The sequence below is a fragment of the Lynx canadensis genome, chromosome F1 (genome assembly GCF_007474595.2).
Source record: "Lynx canadensis isolate LIC74 chromosome F1, mLynCan4.pri.v2, whole genome shotgun sequence".
NCBI lineage: Eukaryota > Metazoa > Chordata > Mammalia > Carnivora > Felidae > Lynx > Lynx canadensis.
The window spans coordinates 67034792-67050347 of record NC_044319.2 but is presented as its reverse complement, the minus strand read 5'-3'; the positions used below and the strand labels follow the sequence as shown (position 1 = coordinate 67050347).

At 53.5% G+C, this 15556-nt stretch overlaps 1 protein-coding gene and 1 pseudogene across 1 annotated transcript; both read left to right on the top strand.

Annotated features, from left to right (window-relative positions):
* Nucleotides 1–240: 240 nt before the first annotated feature.
* TSACC (TSSK6 activating cochaperone) lies at nt 241–6649 on the top strand. Its single transcript, XM_032591722.1, has 4 exons — nt 241–346; nt 1028–1078; nt 5009–5131; nt 6428–6649. The coding sequence occupies exons 1-4, from the start codon at nt 241–243 to the stop codon at nt 6643–6645; spliced, it is 498 nt and encodes a 165-aa protein (XP_032447613.1). The 3' UTR covers nt 6646–6649.
* On the top strand, nt 2591–2688 carry LOC115505734 (annotated as a pseudogene).
* Nucleotides 6650–15556: the final 8907 nt, after the last annotated feature.

The following is a 15556-nucleotide window of genomic DNA, read 5'->3' as shown; positions in this document are numbered from 1 at the left end:
CTCCGGGTCGCCGCCAATCACCGCACCCAGCTCAGTGACCGGCACCAAAACTGGCCAATCGACATTCTTAGCCCCGCTCCCTACGCAGGAACGGCAGGGCAAGCTAGATAGAGAGCGCGCGATGTTGGCAATGGGAGGGCGCCGGCGCTTGCGCAGTAGAGAGGCCGCTCCCGGCCGCGTGCGGCGCGCACGTTGGCGCAAGCGCGGAGTCCGGGGCGGTTGGCCGGCGCGCCACTGCGCATGTGTATCAACTACACGGGTGGGTGCCGGGCGGGAGGCGTTCGAGTAACAGAGAGGGTGAGGTCGTTGAGCTGGCCAGCGCCTCGGGTCTTCTGGGGCCGCGAAGGTCAGGAGAAGCGTGACCGTCTCCACCCTTTCCAGCCCGAGCTGCGGGAGGAATAGCGGCGCGGGCCGACTCGGGAGCTTGGTCCCAGGAGCTGGCCGGCTGGCCGAGCCCTCCTTGGGGCGCACTGCGAGTCGTGCTTAGCTGCCCCTGGGCTCCTGGCCGAGCGTGCCCTCTCCCTTCTCACGCAGGTGCTTTCTGCTGAGGCAGGCTGCGGCTTCCGGGTCTCCCACCCAAAGCGTGGTCCCAGGGGTTCCCCCTGGAGCCTTGCGACTTCTGTCCCCGCCCTCCGTCTAGGCCACGGTGGCCCTTTAGACGTGATGGGAGTCAGGTTTCCAACCTGCCTCCTAGGACAGGATAGGGGCTGATGCTGCCGAAGGAGACCGTGGAGAGGACGCAGACAGGAGTCGCCCGCTAGTGCGGGACTCTTTTAAGGTCTGGGTAAGGTTAAATTAGTATTTTGTCCAGAAAAAAAAAAAAAAAAAAAAAAAGGAAGCAGTGATAATAATAGAACTGATTTCCACACTACTGAAGGGACCTGTAACCCCAGCGCTTATGTTTGGCCGTGAAATGGAACCATACATTTTTCACACTTCTTCCTCCCCAAACTGGAACAGCCGGAGACGTGCCGTCAATAGTAACAGCATGGGTTGTTGATCATGTAACGCTATGATTCTTCCCCAGGCGCCACACCTGTTCAGAAGGAGCAGCGTGCTAATCACCCTAACAGAAAAGGTGTGTGTCGGAGGCCCTGCTTCCCTTCCCTTAAACAGCAGACCTCCTAAATTACTCAGAAGTTTGGGAAGTGATTCTAGTTGTATGTATGGTTTGGTTTGGTTTTTTCCTTTTTCTCGGTTAATTGGAAAAGATTTGTATCTGTCCTGCGCTTGCCCATCAAATGGAAACATTGCTGGGGCGGTGCCCGGCTGGCTCAGTCGGTGGAGCATGTGACTCTCCGTCTCAGGGTCGTGAGTTCGAGCCCCATGTTCAGAGTTGAGCTTGCATAAAAAATAAGTGGGAACATTGCTGTGTTCCCAGTACCGAGAACTGGGTCTGTTAGATGATAGATGCTCAGTGACTGTATGCTGAATGAATACATTATTCTTCCTTTGTTTCCCCTCTTAATACTTAGAACAGGACTTGAAGTGCAGGGATCCCAGGAGACATCGTGTTAACTAGAGTCAACAGATACTCTGTTTAAGTGGGACGGTCCAACCAGTGGCCAGGGAAATGGCCTGGGGCCATCTGACTCCAGAGCCCATCCACTTGGCTGGGAGTGGAGTAGATGACTCCATCCGAGAGGCCTACCACGTCATAGCTTACATGTAATGGGCCAGCTCTTTTCACACAGTATGTGGTGCATTGGTGAAGAGCACGACTTTGAGCCCACGGGCCTGGATTTAACCCCAGCACTGCCACACGGCTAGTTGTGGGATGTTAAGCAAATTTCCTAACTTAGGTTTTCTCAAATAAAATGTGGCTAACGCTACCTATTTCTTAGGGTCATTGTGAGAACAACACAATGTAGGTAAACACTTTTTACTATGATTTTCTATGTTCTGCTCCCTTTTACTGCTCCCCAACCTCATTCTCCGTTACTGTGTAGTCAGAAATCTGGTTCCTGTGGTATGGAGTGTAAGTACTCTCCAAACCTCACAGCCTGGTAGAAAATTTGTCCTCATATACCTAGGAAGGGCCTGAATTATTGGGAAGTGTATTTGCATGGAAGCTGAAGTTATATTTTTCCAATGGTGAGAATAATCTTTTTTTTTTTTTAGTTTTTATTTATTTATTTTGAGAGAGAGAGAGAGAGAGGAGAGAGAATCCCAAGCAGGCTCTGCACTGTCGATGCAGAGCCCGATGTGGGGCTCAAACCCATGAACTGTGAAATCAACACCTGAGCCAAAGTCAAGAGTCAGATGCTTAACCGACTGAGCCACCCAGGCACCCCTAAACTATTTTTTTTAATGTTTACTCATTTTTGAGAGCATGAGCAGGGGGCAGGCAGAGAGAGAGGAGGACAAAGGATCGGAAATGGGCACTGTGCTGACAAGCCCGACGCGGGGCTCTAACTCACAACCATGAGCTCGTGACCTGAGCCGAAGTCAGACGTTTAACCCGACTGAGCCACCAGGTGCCCCGTGGTGAGAATAATTTTGAGACCTGAATTTCAGCTTCTGTCTCCTTACCGTTCTGCATGAGCCGTCAAAGGGCTGAGGAGACCAAGGGAAAAGGAAGTGGAGGGCCGTGCTCTTCAGGCAGCACACACACTAAAGCTGGAATGATACAGAGACTAGCATGGCCCCTGCATGAGATGACACACGAATTCATTGTTGCATATTTTTACTTCTCTTAAAACAAAAAGGAGGAGAAGGAGGACCTTCAGTGGGGCTTGGAAAATCCACAAACCCAGCATCAAAAACAAAAACAAACCCCGATTTCCCTCGCCAGGAGGAATCGGGAATAAAACAGATTTCAATTTCGATAGGCTCAGTGAGCTTCCAAATAGAAAGCCTCGGCCCGGCCCCCACATGTGTGACTACCTCTTCCCCTTAGCAGGCCATTGCTCTGTCGCAGTCAGAGTTCAGGACAAGAATCAATCTTCCTTCATACGACCTACTTGCCACACCTCTGCCCCCAGGCCTGTTGTCCATGAAGAGGTCCCCGTACCCTCATCCTTTCGATCCCAGCCGAGACAGGATCGCTTCTGGGGAACACGTTCCCCAGCTGCACAGACGAGGTTATAGGTTAGGCGCTCTTCTAGCACTTACGGGATGCGATACGGTGCGTGCTCGATCACTTAGTGACTGTCTACACTGCAACACCGTCAGTTGCGTGAGGGTCGCGAGCACGTGTGTGTTTAGCTTGCTGTGGTGTCAGCGGTGGACTCTTCACAGGCACTCGGCTGTCTCGTAAGTATAAATGAGCGAGTGGGTGAACTTTTTCTGTCCTTTTTGACCTCAGTCTGGCAGTGAATCCTGGGCTCCTTTGGAGGGCTGGCCGCTCGCCTCTGCCTGTCGGTTCTCTGCTTTGCCGTTTCCTTCTCATCTTCCAAACTGCCGAGGAGGGGCTCCCCAGCGCCCAGTTTTCCCTCTCGGTCTTTTACTTTGGAGAGCTAATTTAGTTTTGCAGCTTCTTTATCACCGCTTTGTGGCTAGCTTGGCAGTTTAACCTTTCACCTGAGCTCGGTGCCACCTCCGACTGTCTCTCTAGGCACTTCTGTCTGGACTGTGTGTCCACAGTGTGGGTTGTGTTAGTCGGATGGGACCCAACTCAGACTCCCTTGAGTAAAAAAGGAAATTCAGAGGCTCGTGCAATTGGGAGGGGTGTCGAGATGGTCACAGAATAGGAAGAAGGCCTGTAAAAGCCAGAGCCTCAGGGACCGAACTGCGGAATTCTGTGCCTAGCAGTGTCCGTCCATCCACCTCCCTCCTGTACTCTTTTCTCCTGTCTTGCTTGTATCTGCTCCTTACGGCATGCCAGCCGAATTCGGTAGCTCTCATCTGCCCCAGCTTTGCATTTTCCCAGCGTAGCAAATCACAAGAAAGCAAGCTTCTTTGACTACAGAATCCATATGTCGACCCCAGAGAATGAGCCTGGCCCAACTTGCCCATTGCACTTACCCCTGGGATCAATCACAGTTGCCACGGAGGATGAGATACCGTGGTTGGCCTGGATTGGGTCACACCGTTTTCCGTTGGGGAACAGGGCCTGCTGTGGTCCCACCTGTGTGGCCTGGGGTCTGGGGAAAGAATAGTTTCCCAGAGGAAGTGTTGCTCACTAGACAAAGATAATATACGTCTGTATAGAACTCATTACCTTCTCCCTGCAAATCAATTTTTCCTTCTAACTTAACTGTTTTTGCCAAAGCTGATTTATTTATGTTCCCATTCAGAAACTTCTTTCACGTCCAGCCCATTTTAATACCTATGCATTAATAAGATACAGTTTTTATACAATTTTCTAATCCTAAAAGGCTCAATGGCATTGTCATACTCAAGAGAAAGCCTAAAGTCTCAGATTCGCTATTGTGAAGGGTCTTCTGTGGCCCACCGTGTGCTCCTGCGCTCCTGCCCTCTTTTTTCCCATTCGAAACACTTTTTCCACTCACCGAAAGCATCCTGTGTTCAAGGTCCAATAAGCATCCTCTACCTGCCTGGAGTTTTCTCTGACTACAGTGCTCCTACTGAGCTCTTGCACTTTTCCAGAAACATCCATTTCGACAGCAATCACACACTTGGTATAGCCACGAGATGAAAGGCCTCATTTTCACCCAGACTGTCGGACGCATTGTTTACGTCCTTCGGTGGTTATGTCACATTTCATCAGTGCCCCGGTTGTCTCCCAACGAGGTAGTAAGTACCCGAGAAACCGTGTGTTAGGTATCTCGTGATGCCCTGTCGCCTAGCACACTAGTAAGCGTGCAGCACGGGGCCATGAGAACTTGTCAAATGGAAGCAAACTAGATTTTAGCTGAACCCATCCCTGCTTGCCTTCCCTTAGTCCACTGTGGTTTCTTTTTTGTTTGTCTCACCTAACTTTCTCCAGAGCTCTTCAGGGCAGGGCCTCGGCACTTGTGTTCATAGACCAACTGCAGGGATCTAGCTAGAAAGGCCATCCCTTGTTGGAAATAGCTCTGATTAGTTCCCTCTGATTTTGTTTCAGCCAAAGAGGAAAGTAATGCTGTGCCTCTTTGTCGAGCCAAACCCTCCCCTAGCTTTATTAATCTTCAAGCAAGTTCCCCACTGGCCACATTCCTGAACGTCCGGACAGCAAAGCTGCCCTCAGGTAAGGATGCAGGCCAGGCTTCCCAAGTGGGCTCAGTGCGGGAGGGGTTGCACGGAGGAAGGGGCCCGAGCCTTCTCCCCTGGATCTGGTGCCAGCTCTGGCTCAAGCCACTTCTGGGTTTTTCGCCGGTAGCTTGTCTACTGGTGTCATTTTCTTCCAGATTCTACAAGTTGTGTGGTTTCCTTGCATACGGGCACCTTTACTAGGGCTAGGGAGGACCGAGAGGAAAATTTTATTGCTTGCTAGGAATGTTAGTTCAAAAGGGGCCAGGGAAGGAAATGGTAGTTATTAGCTCAGTTTCTGTCTCTCTCTCTTTTTTTTTTTTAATGTTTATTTATTTTTGAGAGACAGAGAGAGAGAGAGCACATACACAAGAAGGGGAGGGGCTGAGAGAGAGGGAGACACAGAATCTGATGCAGGATCCAGGCTGTCAGCACAGAGCCTGACAAGGGGCTCGAACCCACAAACCATGAGATCATGACCTGAGCCAAAGTCAGACACTCAACCGACTGAGCCACCCAGGCGCCCCTGTTTCTTGAATTTCAGTTGTATTCATCCTCCCATGGGGGAGGTTGGTGGGTACTTAGGGTACCTGTGGGGAGCCTACCCGGGCACTAGACAGTCATGATGCCAATTTTTGAGGACCTCAGAGTTTAGCAAAGAAGTCAAGACCACTAAATACATGAACAGTAGGTAAATAACCACCAAGGTTACCTAGGAGCTGACTGCATGTAACATAGTTGAAAACATTAGAAAAAACTGGGCCAATGCAGCAAGGCTGGTGGAAATGATACCACAGGAGGACCGCAGGTCACTGCTGATGAGATGCTGTGTCAGGCAAGAGAAGGAGGCTGAAAGGGGAGTTAAGCCTCACTCTCAGGTCATTTCATTCACCCATGAAATATTTTTTCAATACTTATGTACCAGGTGCTGGGGATACAATAGTGAGCAAATCAGGACAAAAACCCCTGCCTTCCCGGAGCTTACATTCTAGAGGGGAACTTAGCAATTAAATAAGTAATTACGAAATATGCTGTATGATCCTAAATATTATGGAAAAAATAAGGCAAGGGAGAAGGTTAACAAAGTCCTGTGGTTGTCTGCAAATTAAAATAGGGTAGCCAGGTAGCCACCTCCCCCCCCCCCGGCCCCGAGAAGGTGACAGCCAAGCAAAGGTGTGTGTGGGTCGAGTTGTGCCTGGAAAGATTAGACGATCATCCTGCTAGAGCCCTTCCTGCCTCGTACAATTACAGGATCTCTTCTGTGCCCCTTGCACCTCTGTTGCTCTCCCTTCAGGAATCGACCCCAAGCCCAAGGAATGCCTGGGACTTCTGGAACGTATGTATGCCAATCTCCAGCTTCAGACCCAGCTCGCCCAACAACAGATGGCTATTTTGGAAAATTTACAAGCATCTATGACACATCTGGCTCCTGGGAGGGGAAGCAAGAACTCTGCCCTCCCGGCCTTACCCCGTAATCTGTTGCAAAATCGCCTGCCCCCATCCAGTAAATGACTTGTGGAACAAAGTTCTTGTGCATGTTTTTTCCTTTATCCCCAGCAAACTCCTGGTGGAACCTGGGCATATGCATCCCATCCACGGTTGGTTAGTTCACATGTTCACAATAAGGGCTCACCAGGTACAAAGTGCTGGACAAAGCACTTGGGGATACATCTCACAGAAGAGTCAGTCTCGGGGGATTTACTGTCCAACAAGGCAACGAAGACAGGTAATCCATTGCAAAATGTAGTGGTACCGAAACGGGGACTGGCCTCGAGGAGGATGCCGCTGGGTCATCCTTGGACTCCGGCTGCAGGAGGTGAGCTGATGATGGCCTGCGATGGAGGGGCGGGGTGGGTGCCATAGATAGATGAAGTAAGCTGGTTTCATGTCACTTGGGAGGCTTGGACAAAGACCTAAGCGTAGTAGAATAAGTCATTAGAAATTGAGAGAAGAGGGGCGCCTGGGTGGCTCACTCCGTTGAGCGTCCGACTTCAGCTCAGGTCATGATCTCACAGTCTGTGAGTTCGAGCCCTGCGTCGGGCTCTGTGCTGACAGCTCAGAGCCTGGAGCCTGCTTCGGATTCTGTGTCTCCCTCTCTCTCTGCCCCTCCCCTGCTCATGCTCTGTCTCTCTCTGTCTCAAAAATAAATAAAAGTATTAAAAAAAAAAAAGAAAGAGAAGAGACTCCCCCCTCCCCAAATAGGATGTGAGGTTGAATATAGAGCAGCTGAGAACTCACAAGACAGTTTTCCCTGGGCAGTTGTACAAATGTCAGCCATTAGAAGCCCTGATTTTATTTGAGGCACTAGAGAGCCATTGGAAGCTTTCAAATAGGAGCGGGGCACGCAGAAGTTCACTTACCCAAAGGAAATGAAAATGAGCTTTTGAAGAGATATCTACACTCCCATGTTGACTGCAGCATAGTCACTGTAGCTAGTGCAGGGAAACAACCTAAGAGCTCCTCAAATGACAAATGGATAAAAAAGTTATGGTACATATACACAGTGGAGTTTAGCCACGAGGAGGAAGGATATCCGGCCATTTGCAAAGACATGGATGGACTTTGAGCACATTATGCCGAGTGAGGTAAGTCAGAGAAAGACAAGTACTATATAATATCACTTAATGCAGAACCTAAAAAAACAAAACAAGACAGTAAGATAGTGGTTACCAGCGGACAGGGAGTTGGGGGCAAACGAGTGTTAAATAAGCCACAGTTATCTAATCACAGTGTAACGAATATAGACAATAATATCACACTATAAGTTTGTAATGTGACATAGTTACAAAGACACTCATCATGCAGTGTATAAATGTACCAACGTAACATTGTTTGCCTTAAATTTAGACAATATTATTTGTCTAATATATTCAATAAATTTGTTTTTAGGTCCTGCTCGATGGAAGATATTCCAGGTCCATGGATAGGAAGACTCAGTATTGGTAAGATGTCACCAACCTGATCTAGAGGTTAAACGTAATGTCAGTCAAAATCCCAGCAAATTATTTTGTTGATATTGACAGACTGATTCTAAAGTTTCCATGGAGAGGCAAAAGACCCAGAATAATCAACACGATATTGAAGAAGAACGGAGTTGGAGGACTGATGCTCCCTGGCTTCAAGACTTACTAATATAAAGCTACACTAGTCAAGACAGTGTGGTATGGGTGAAAGGCTAGACAAATAGACCGACGGAACAGAATGGAGAGCCCAGAAATAGACCCATATAAACATAGGCAACTCCTCTTTGACAAAGGAGTAAAGGCAATCCAACGGAGAAAGGATAGTCTTTCCTTTTTTTTTTTAAATTCTTTTTTAATGTTTATTTATTTTTGACACAGAGAGGGAAACAGAGCACGAGTGGGGAAGGGGCAGAGAGAGAGGGAGACACAGAATCCAAAGCAGGCTCCAGGCTCCAGGCTCCAAGCTGTCAGCACAGAGCCTGACGTGGGGCTCGAACTCATGAGCCATGAGATCATGACCTGGACCGAAGTCAACTGACTGAGCCACCCAGGCGCCCCAAGGATAGTCTTTTCAACAGTGTTGGGACAACTGGACATTCACAAGCAAAAATGTGAATCTAGGCTCCTTTCTTTCTCACCCCCTGTCCAATCCTTCAGTAAACCCTATCGGTTCTAGCTTCCAAACAGATCCAGAGCCCGATTGCTTCTGCCTTCTCCTCTGGGACCACTACCACCGGCTCTTGCCTGGATTGTTGTGGTGGCCTCTCAACTGGCTGCCTGCTTCCACTTATCCCTACAGCTCATGCCTCCCAGGCAGCCAGAAGGATCCTTTAAAATAAGAAATCAGATCATATTACTTCTCTGTTTTTAACTCCTCAGCTTTTCCCCATTATCCTCCCAACAAAGCCACACTCCTTCCCAGGGCCTTGATCCCTACGTGTGCCGCCCGCCCTTCCCTGCCCCGCCCCCTTGCTCACCACCCTACCCACCCTGCCCTCCATGCTGTTCCACCTCAGAGGAATGTGAGTCTCCTGAGGCGTACCCCAGCCAGCCAGTCTCATGCCCACCCCACCCCCTTCCGTCACTCTGTCCTCTCTCTCAGCCTTGTTTACATCAAACCTCTCACGGCATTCTATGTAGCTATGTGTGTGTGTTTATTGAGACGCCCCCACTAGAAAAGCATCTCCTTGAGGGCAAGGTCGGTGTCTATTTGTTCACTGCCAGTGTCCTCAGGGTCAAAGCAGGGCCTGCTTGACCTTGCAAAGTGCGGCTCAATCAACAACTATGAAATGAGGGGCTGAGTGGCTATGACTTTGTTTAGCAACAGTAAGAGCCCCAGATTTCACGGCCCCCCTGTGAGTCAGGGGCTCAGTACGTGGCTGGGGCTGCAGGAGGGAGACCCAGAGCACGCAGCCCTCGTCCTCAATGTGTCCCAGATGGGGCCAAGTTCTCCTGTGCCTCCGGCCCCATCCAGCCCCTCTCTGGCCACGAGCCCTTGTCGGGACTGTAGCGCCCACCTCCCCACGTTCGCCAGGCTGCCCCCTGCCCTGGCTCAGGCGTCTCACCAGGCCCGGGGCAGAAACCTGCTTTATTACTGTTCTTTCCTGGGTCATATGCGAAGAATATTTCTACTCAGTTGCTCCCTATCCAGAGAAGAGAGGTGTTCATCCAACAGCCTCACGTTTGGGGAAGACAGGCCGGGAGGATGGGGCCGGCCCAGGAGGGGGGAGCGAGGGGACGGTCCCCGGAACGGCTCCTGGCAGAGGGAAGCGGTGGGACCCGAGCCAGCTTTCCTGGCTTGTCCAGGGTGGAGTGCGGTTCTGGTTGGTTCCGTGGCGCTGGTGGAGTCCTTGGGCCAACTGAGGAAGAGCAACTGGGGTGGGGATGATGTTCTGCCCCCCCCCCCGCCCCCTTTCGCTGCGGTCACATCCCGGTGAGCCACCGCCCCGAGTGAGCCCCCTGCACCTCACGTTCCTTCTGGCTTTTCTCTTAAGAGGCCCCACCCAGGGGCGCCTGGGTGGCGCAGTCGGTTAAGCGTCCGACTTCAGCCAGGTCACGATCTCGCGGTCCGTGAGTTCGAGCCCCGCGTCAGGCTCTGGGCTGATGGCTCAGAGCCTGGAGCCTGTTTCCGATTCTGTGTCTCCCTCTCTCTCTGCCCCTCCCCCGTTCATGCTCTGTCTCTCTCTGTCCCAAAAATAAATAAACTTTGAAAAAAAAAATTAAAAAAAAAAAAAGAGGCCCCACCCAGGCACGTGAGAGTTCACAGAACAGCCCTCCTTTTATGTTCACCCTGTCCTTTGTAACGCGACTGAGGGCCGGTTTCCCCATAAACAAATCTCCCCTAGGCCGCTAGCCCAAGGAAAAGAAATGGCCCGAACGGTTTATTTACGTTTCCTTAGTAACAGCGGTAAGGACACGACTCCCGCTGCTGCAGACATACTGGGTGTCACGTGCTTTGTAGACGTCAATCCTCACAATAACCCCGGTGAGGTGAGTCCTCTCCCTGTAACGGGAGGACGCAGAGGTTCGAGGCTTGGTAAGCAGCTCGGACAGAGCCCTTACCTTCTGCATTTTGTTGTCTTCCAGAACTTTCACTGATGGGGGGTTGACCTACAGACCTGCAACAGCACAGGCAAGGATTAAACTTCAGAATCAGGGCTGCCGTGAGGCCTTAGCAGCTGGGACAGCATCTCCTCTGATTGGTGGAGAACAGAGTGCCGTTCTGTCCCATGCGGTGGTGGTGGAGTGTGGAGGACAGTCCCCAGAGCCCGGCACAGCCCCTGGCACAGAGCAGGAACGCGGAGAGAGTTTCGTGAATGAAAAAAACTGGGGGTTTGAGATCGTTGCCTCTTGACAAACTTCTAAGTACTGTCGCTTTAATTTTTTTTATATTTTTAATGCTTATGTCTTCATTTTGATAGAGAGCACACATGTGCATGAGCAGGGGGAGGGGCACAGAGAGAGAGGGAGAGTGACAAGCCCAAGCAGGCTCCACGCTGTCAGCGCAGAGCCCCACGTGGGGCACGAACTCACAAACTGTGAGATCACGACCTGAGCCAAAATCCAGAGTCGGTCACTTAACTGACTGAGCCACCCAGGTGTCCCTAAAAAATCTGTCTTAAGTACACATTTGGTAAAGTTTACTTATTTTGAGAGAGAGAGAGAGAGAGAGAGCGTGCACACGTGAGAGCAGGGCAGGGGCAGAGAGAGAGGAGAGGGTGAATCCCATGCAGGCTCTGTGCTGATAGGGCAGAGCCAGACTCCGGGCTCAAACCCACTAACTATGAGGTCATGACCTGAGCCACAATCAAGAGAGGGAGACTGAGACACCAGGCGCCCCTGATTTTTATTTTACAAACGAAGTAAGCTTAAACACGAGTGATCTGACCACCTTTCGCGTGGACACCAACACGGCGAAGTCCCGGGGGGAGAAAGCCCTGACTGTGAGCACAGTGTTCTGCACGGTGCCCATGGCGCCTGTGGCTTCAGGAGAGACTGAGGCCTGGGGCTTGCGCAGCCCCAGAACAAGGGCATCGAGGGGCCCACTAGCACAGCCCCTTTTCTCTTCGCACCAGAATGCTGGCCAGAAAGGGATCCTCCTCCACCCAAGCTGTGAAATCAGGCCAAATCTCAGAGAGAGCACTGCTTCCTCCGGGAAGCCCTCCCTGACCACCGCCACCACGGGTGAGCCCAGGCTCTGTCCCCATCACAGCCCTCTGCAGCCTGACCACCTATGCATATACATCCTCCTGACGGCAGGGCTGTCTTGTTCCACTAGCTGTCTGGCCCAAGCACAGTGCCCGGTACGCAGCAGGTGCTCGGTAAGTCTGCTGAATGAAGGAAGGCTCTGCCTTTCCCCAAATCTCGGTTCGAGAGCTGTGGTGTCGCTGGGCCTGCTGGTCTCATGGCCCTTCCCCAGTGTGCTTGTCCCAGGCCCCTGGCCCCTCCAGCTATGACAGGAGAATGCATGGAGACTGTCTGCCCCTCTGCCTGTTCCTGTCCTCAGAGGCACCACGTGCCCCACAGTGTGCCAGACACGGTCATTTCTTCTCTCTGCTCAGCCACTCAGAGCCCTAACAATCATCACATCTGTTGACGGCTGAGAAGCTCCCAGCACTCTCTACATTCACTGTGCAGAATCCTCAAAACAGTTCATAGAGGTGAGGAAACGAACTCAAAGAGGGCTCAGTAACTTGCCCGAGGTCCCTCCCTGAAGATGTAGTGAATGAACGAACGAACGAATGAACGAACGAGAGTCTTAAAGACTGTGGCGCTTTGTCACTTCTCTCCTTTGTTCCCATAACCCTGGGGATAGCTCAGTGGAACTAAAGGAACCAGGTGGCTCTTTTGGGGATTCCTGGGGCAAGAGAGCAGGGAGTCGGGAGGAGGTGACCCAGGGCCGAGCAGCTTCCAGCAACCCTGAGTTACTCAGTAACCCGAACCCCGGTCCCCACGGACAGCCTGACCACGCTGGGCCAGTGCAGGCGGCAGACTGCTGTTCCCCCGTGGCCACCCTTCAGGCGGCCTGCTGATCCCAGCTGGAGACTGGACAAGGAAGGTCAGGGACTGGGCAGACCCCAAGCCAGCAGGATGGGAGCTGGTAACAGAGTCAGGAGCCTCTTGGGGGAGTCTGGGGTGGAGGGAGGAGGAAGAAGGCCCCCCATTCCACCAGAGTCAGGGCCAGAGGAGGAAGAGGGAACAGACAAGGGCCCTGACATCACTTGGAGTTCCAGAAGAAAACCATGGATGGAGCCTCTTCATTCTAGGTGGTGGGCCAGAGGAGCCCTCACAGGTGGAGGCCCGCCAGGAGAGCCCTTGGGGGAGGGGGTGGGCTGGGGGGGGAACCTTCAGAAGGGGAGGACTGTCAGGGTCATGCCCTCTGCCAGACGAGGGGTGACATGAGCTGGTACCACGAAGTTGTTGAAATAGAACGATCTTTCCATGCAGGTTGGTAAATAGATGTTGCCCAAATACCTACCCTCCACAAACTGGCCCAGGTATTCTGGCCTTTCCAGGGGCCCCCTCTCGACTTCTCGACACCCAGTAGATAAAGGGTTAACCCCTGCCTGGCCCAGGGGCCTCCAGGACCCAACTGTGTTACACATTTTGATGAGAATCTCAGGTCACGGCCCCAGGACCTGGCCCAGAGTTGGTACTAAACAGTTGTTGAATGAATGAATGAACAACAGAGGAGCGAGAAATCAGAGATCCAGAGGCATTCAGAGACTAAGAGAGACAACAGGTGAGACAGAGGTCAAAGAGGCTGGAATCAGCAAGGAGGCTCCCAGAAGACGCTCTCTCTGGTTCTGCAGCTTGTGAAGGCTCCTCCCCTGGCAGAGCCTGTCCAGACCCTGCCTGGACAGCCCAGAGCTGCGCCCCCCCCCCTCCCAGACAGGGCCCAGGAAGCAAGCTGCGTCCTGGGGCAGAAGGCTGGGCCTAGAAGGATACCCCAGATGAATTGTCCAAGAATCATTATCCAAAGGCTGCTGACCAGACATCTCCCACCCCCACCCCCTGCCCCTGCAGAAGGAGCTAAAAAAACAGCCTTCTTGCTGACCAAGTAGTGACAGAGAGCCTCTGGGCCAGGGGCCAGGGGCCACTGAGGGCCAGAGAGCCTGCTTGGTCGGCTGGGAGCGGTGCTATCGAGGTGACCCCTGCCCTCCCGGGCCCGCTTGGCTGGGCGCTTACTTAGGTCAGGAAGCTGGACACCTAGAATCCAGCTGTCCCGCAGGGTTCGCACTGGGCTGGAGGCTCAAGCCGACTGCGGGAGGGGAGGAGGACGGGAGGGGCTGCAGAAAGGGCAGCCGGGGAAGCAAGGAGGAGGGTCAGGGATTCCACCATCACCCCCACCCCCCGGCCCTTCGTGAGACCCGGCAAGCGCCATTCCTAGGAGGAGCTCACTTCGAATCTGCTCTGGGGGAGAGGCTGGCCCCTCTGAGCCTAGACCACGTCTTCCGGGAACGGCAGGGGTCCGGGACTCCTTTGCTAACACGGACAAGCCCCTCTCACACAGTAGCCCCCTCAGACTGGGCTGGGCAGCAGGGTGGACGGAGAGCCTCCCCTTCCACCAGCTCCAAAGAGACCGGCCTTCAGCTTTTCTTCCTTGAAGCCCCTGTGGCACGCAGGTGTCAGAACTGATAGCAGCGGGGTCGCCCCCCTGTGAGAGTCCTCCAGCCACCCGGCCCCCACGGGGTAGAGGCCGCGTGCCTCAGCAGGGCCTTCGAGGCCTTTCTAGACTCCCCACCCCCAGCTTCAGTCCCTGAACACACTGGACACTCACAGGGCCAGGCTTCTGTCTCCACAGGTCCCTTCTAGAAATATCCCCTCTTTCTTCTTCACTTGCCCCATTTCTAGGCGGTCCTTCTAGACTACCTGCAGACATACCTCCCAGGAAGCAGTTCTCCAGGTCTGTGCCTGCGCTCACCCTCACCACAGTGGGCTCTCCTCCTGGGCCCCTAGGGCCTCTGCTACTGCTAGGGTCACACATTCACTCCGGTGGGCATTCGGTTTCCTCCCAGGTGTCTGTCTCCCCACAGGACGGTGGCTCCTGGAGGGAGGGGTTGTGTGGTTCATCTCCAAAGCCTGGCTCACAGTAGATGTCAGTGAGTCTGTCTCCTTACTGTCTCCCAGGACCCCCACCCCCTCCGTGGATGTAGGCCTTGCTTGTGTTACCAGTGGCTCCTGACTCCTGGGGGAGAAGACCCTCCTCCATCTAGCTGTTCAGGCTGCCCCGGGCCCCTTATCCCGGTGCAAGTGTGCAGGGAACCTAGCTGTCAGCGTGGCCAGCTGCTGCTTGGCTGGGGTGCAGACCCAGCTGGGAGGCTTAGGAGGCTTGGGGGAGGTGAGGGCTCAGAACCCCCCTCCCCCCAGTCAGGTTAATCATCGATGCCTGGACGGCACCTCCGTTTTGCATCTGGCTTGGGAAAAGATTGAGTAACCGCTCAACTCTCTCTCTCTGGTGTTTACCCTGGACGGCCAGGCCGGGGGCCTTAAAGAGCCTCTTATTTCTTGGGACACATTCTGTAAACTAACACTACGTTTGAGGGGGAGGGGGCCTCTCCTTTCCCCAACCCCGCCACCCCGGGTCGCTCGGTTGTGCCCCATCAGGGCAGAACACAGGGAGCCTTTCCAGGGCCATTTCCACGGACCTGTCCCAACCCGAAGACAGCCAGGGGCAGCCAGGTGAAGGGAGACAGGACAAGGGGGTCCGGACGCCCCCTCTCCGCCGGCTCTTGCCCCGCCTCAGGCCACGGGCCCACGCCCTCGGCGCCCCTGTTCCGCACCCGCGGGACCGGGTTGGGGCTCCCAGCTGCGCGGGGCTGGGGGGCGGGGGGGGGGGGGGGGGGGGAAGGGGTCGCTGAGCCTCGGCGTGGGCGGGCCCTGGCGCCGGTGGGCGGGCCCTGGCGCCGGTGGGCGGGCCCTGGCGCCGGTGGGCGGGCCCTGGCGCCGGTGGGCGGGCC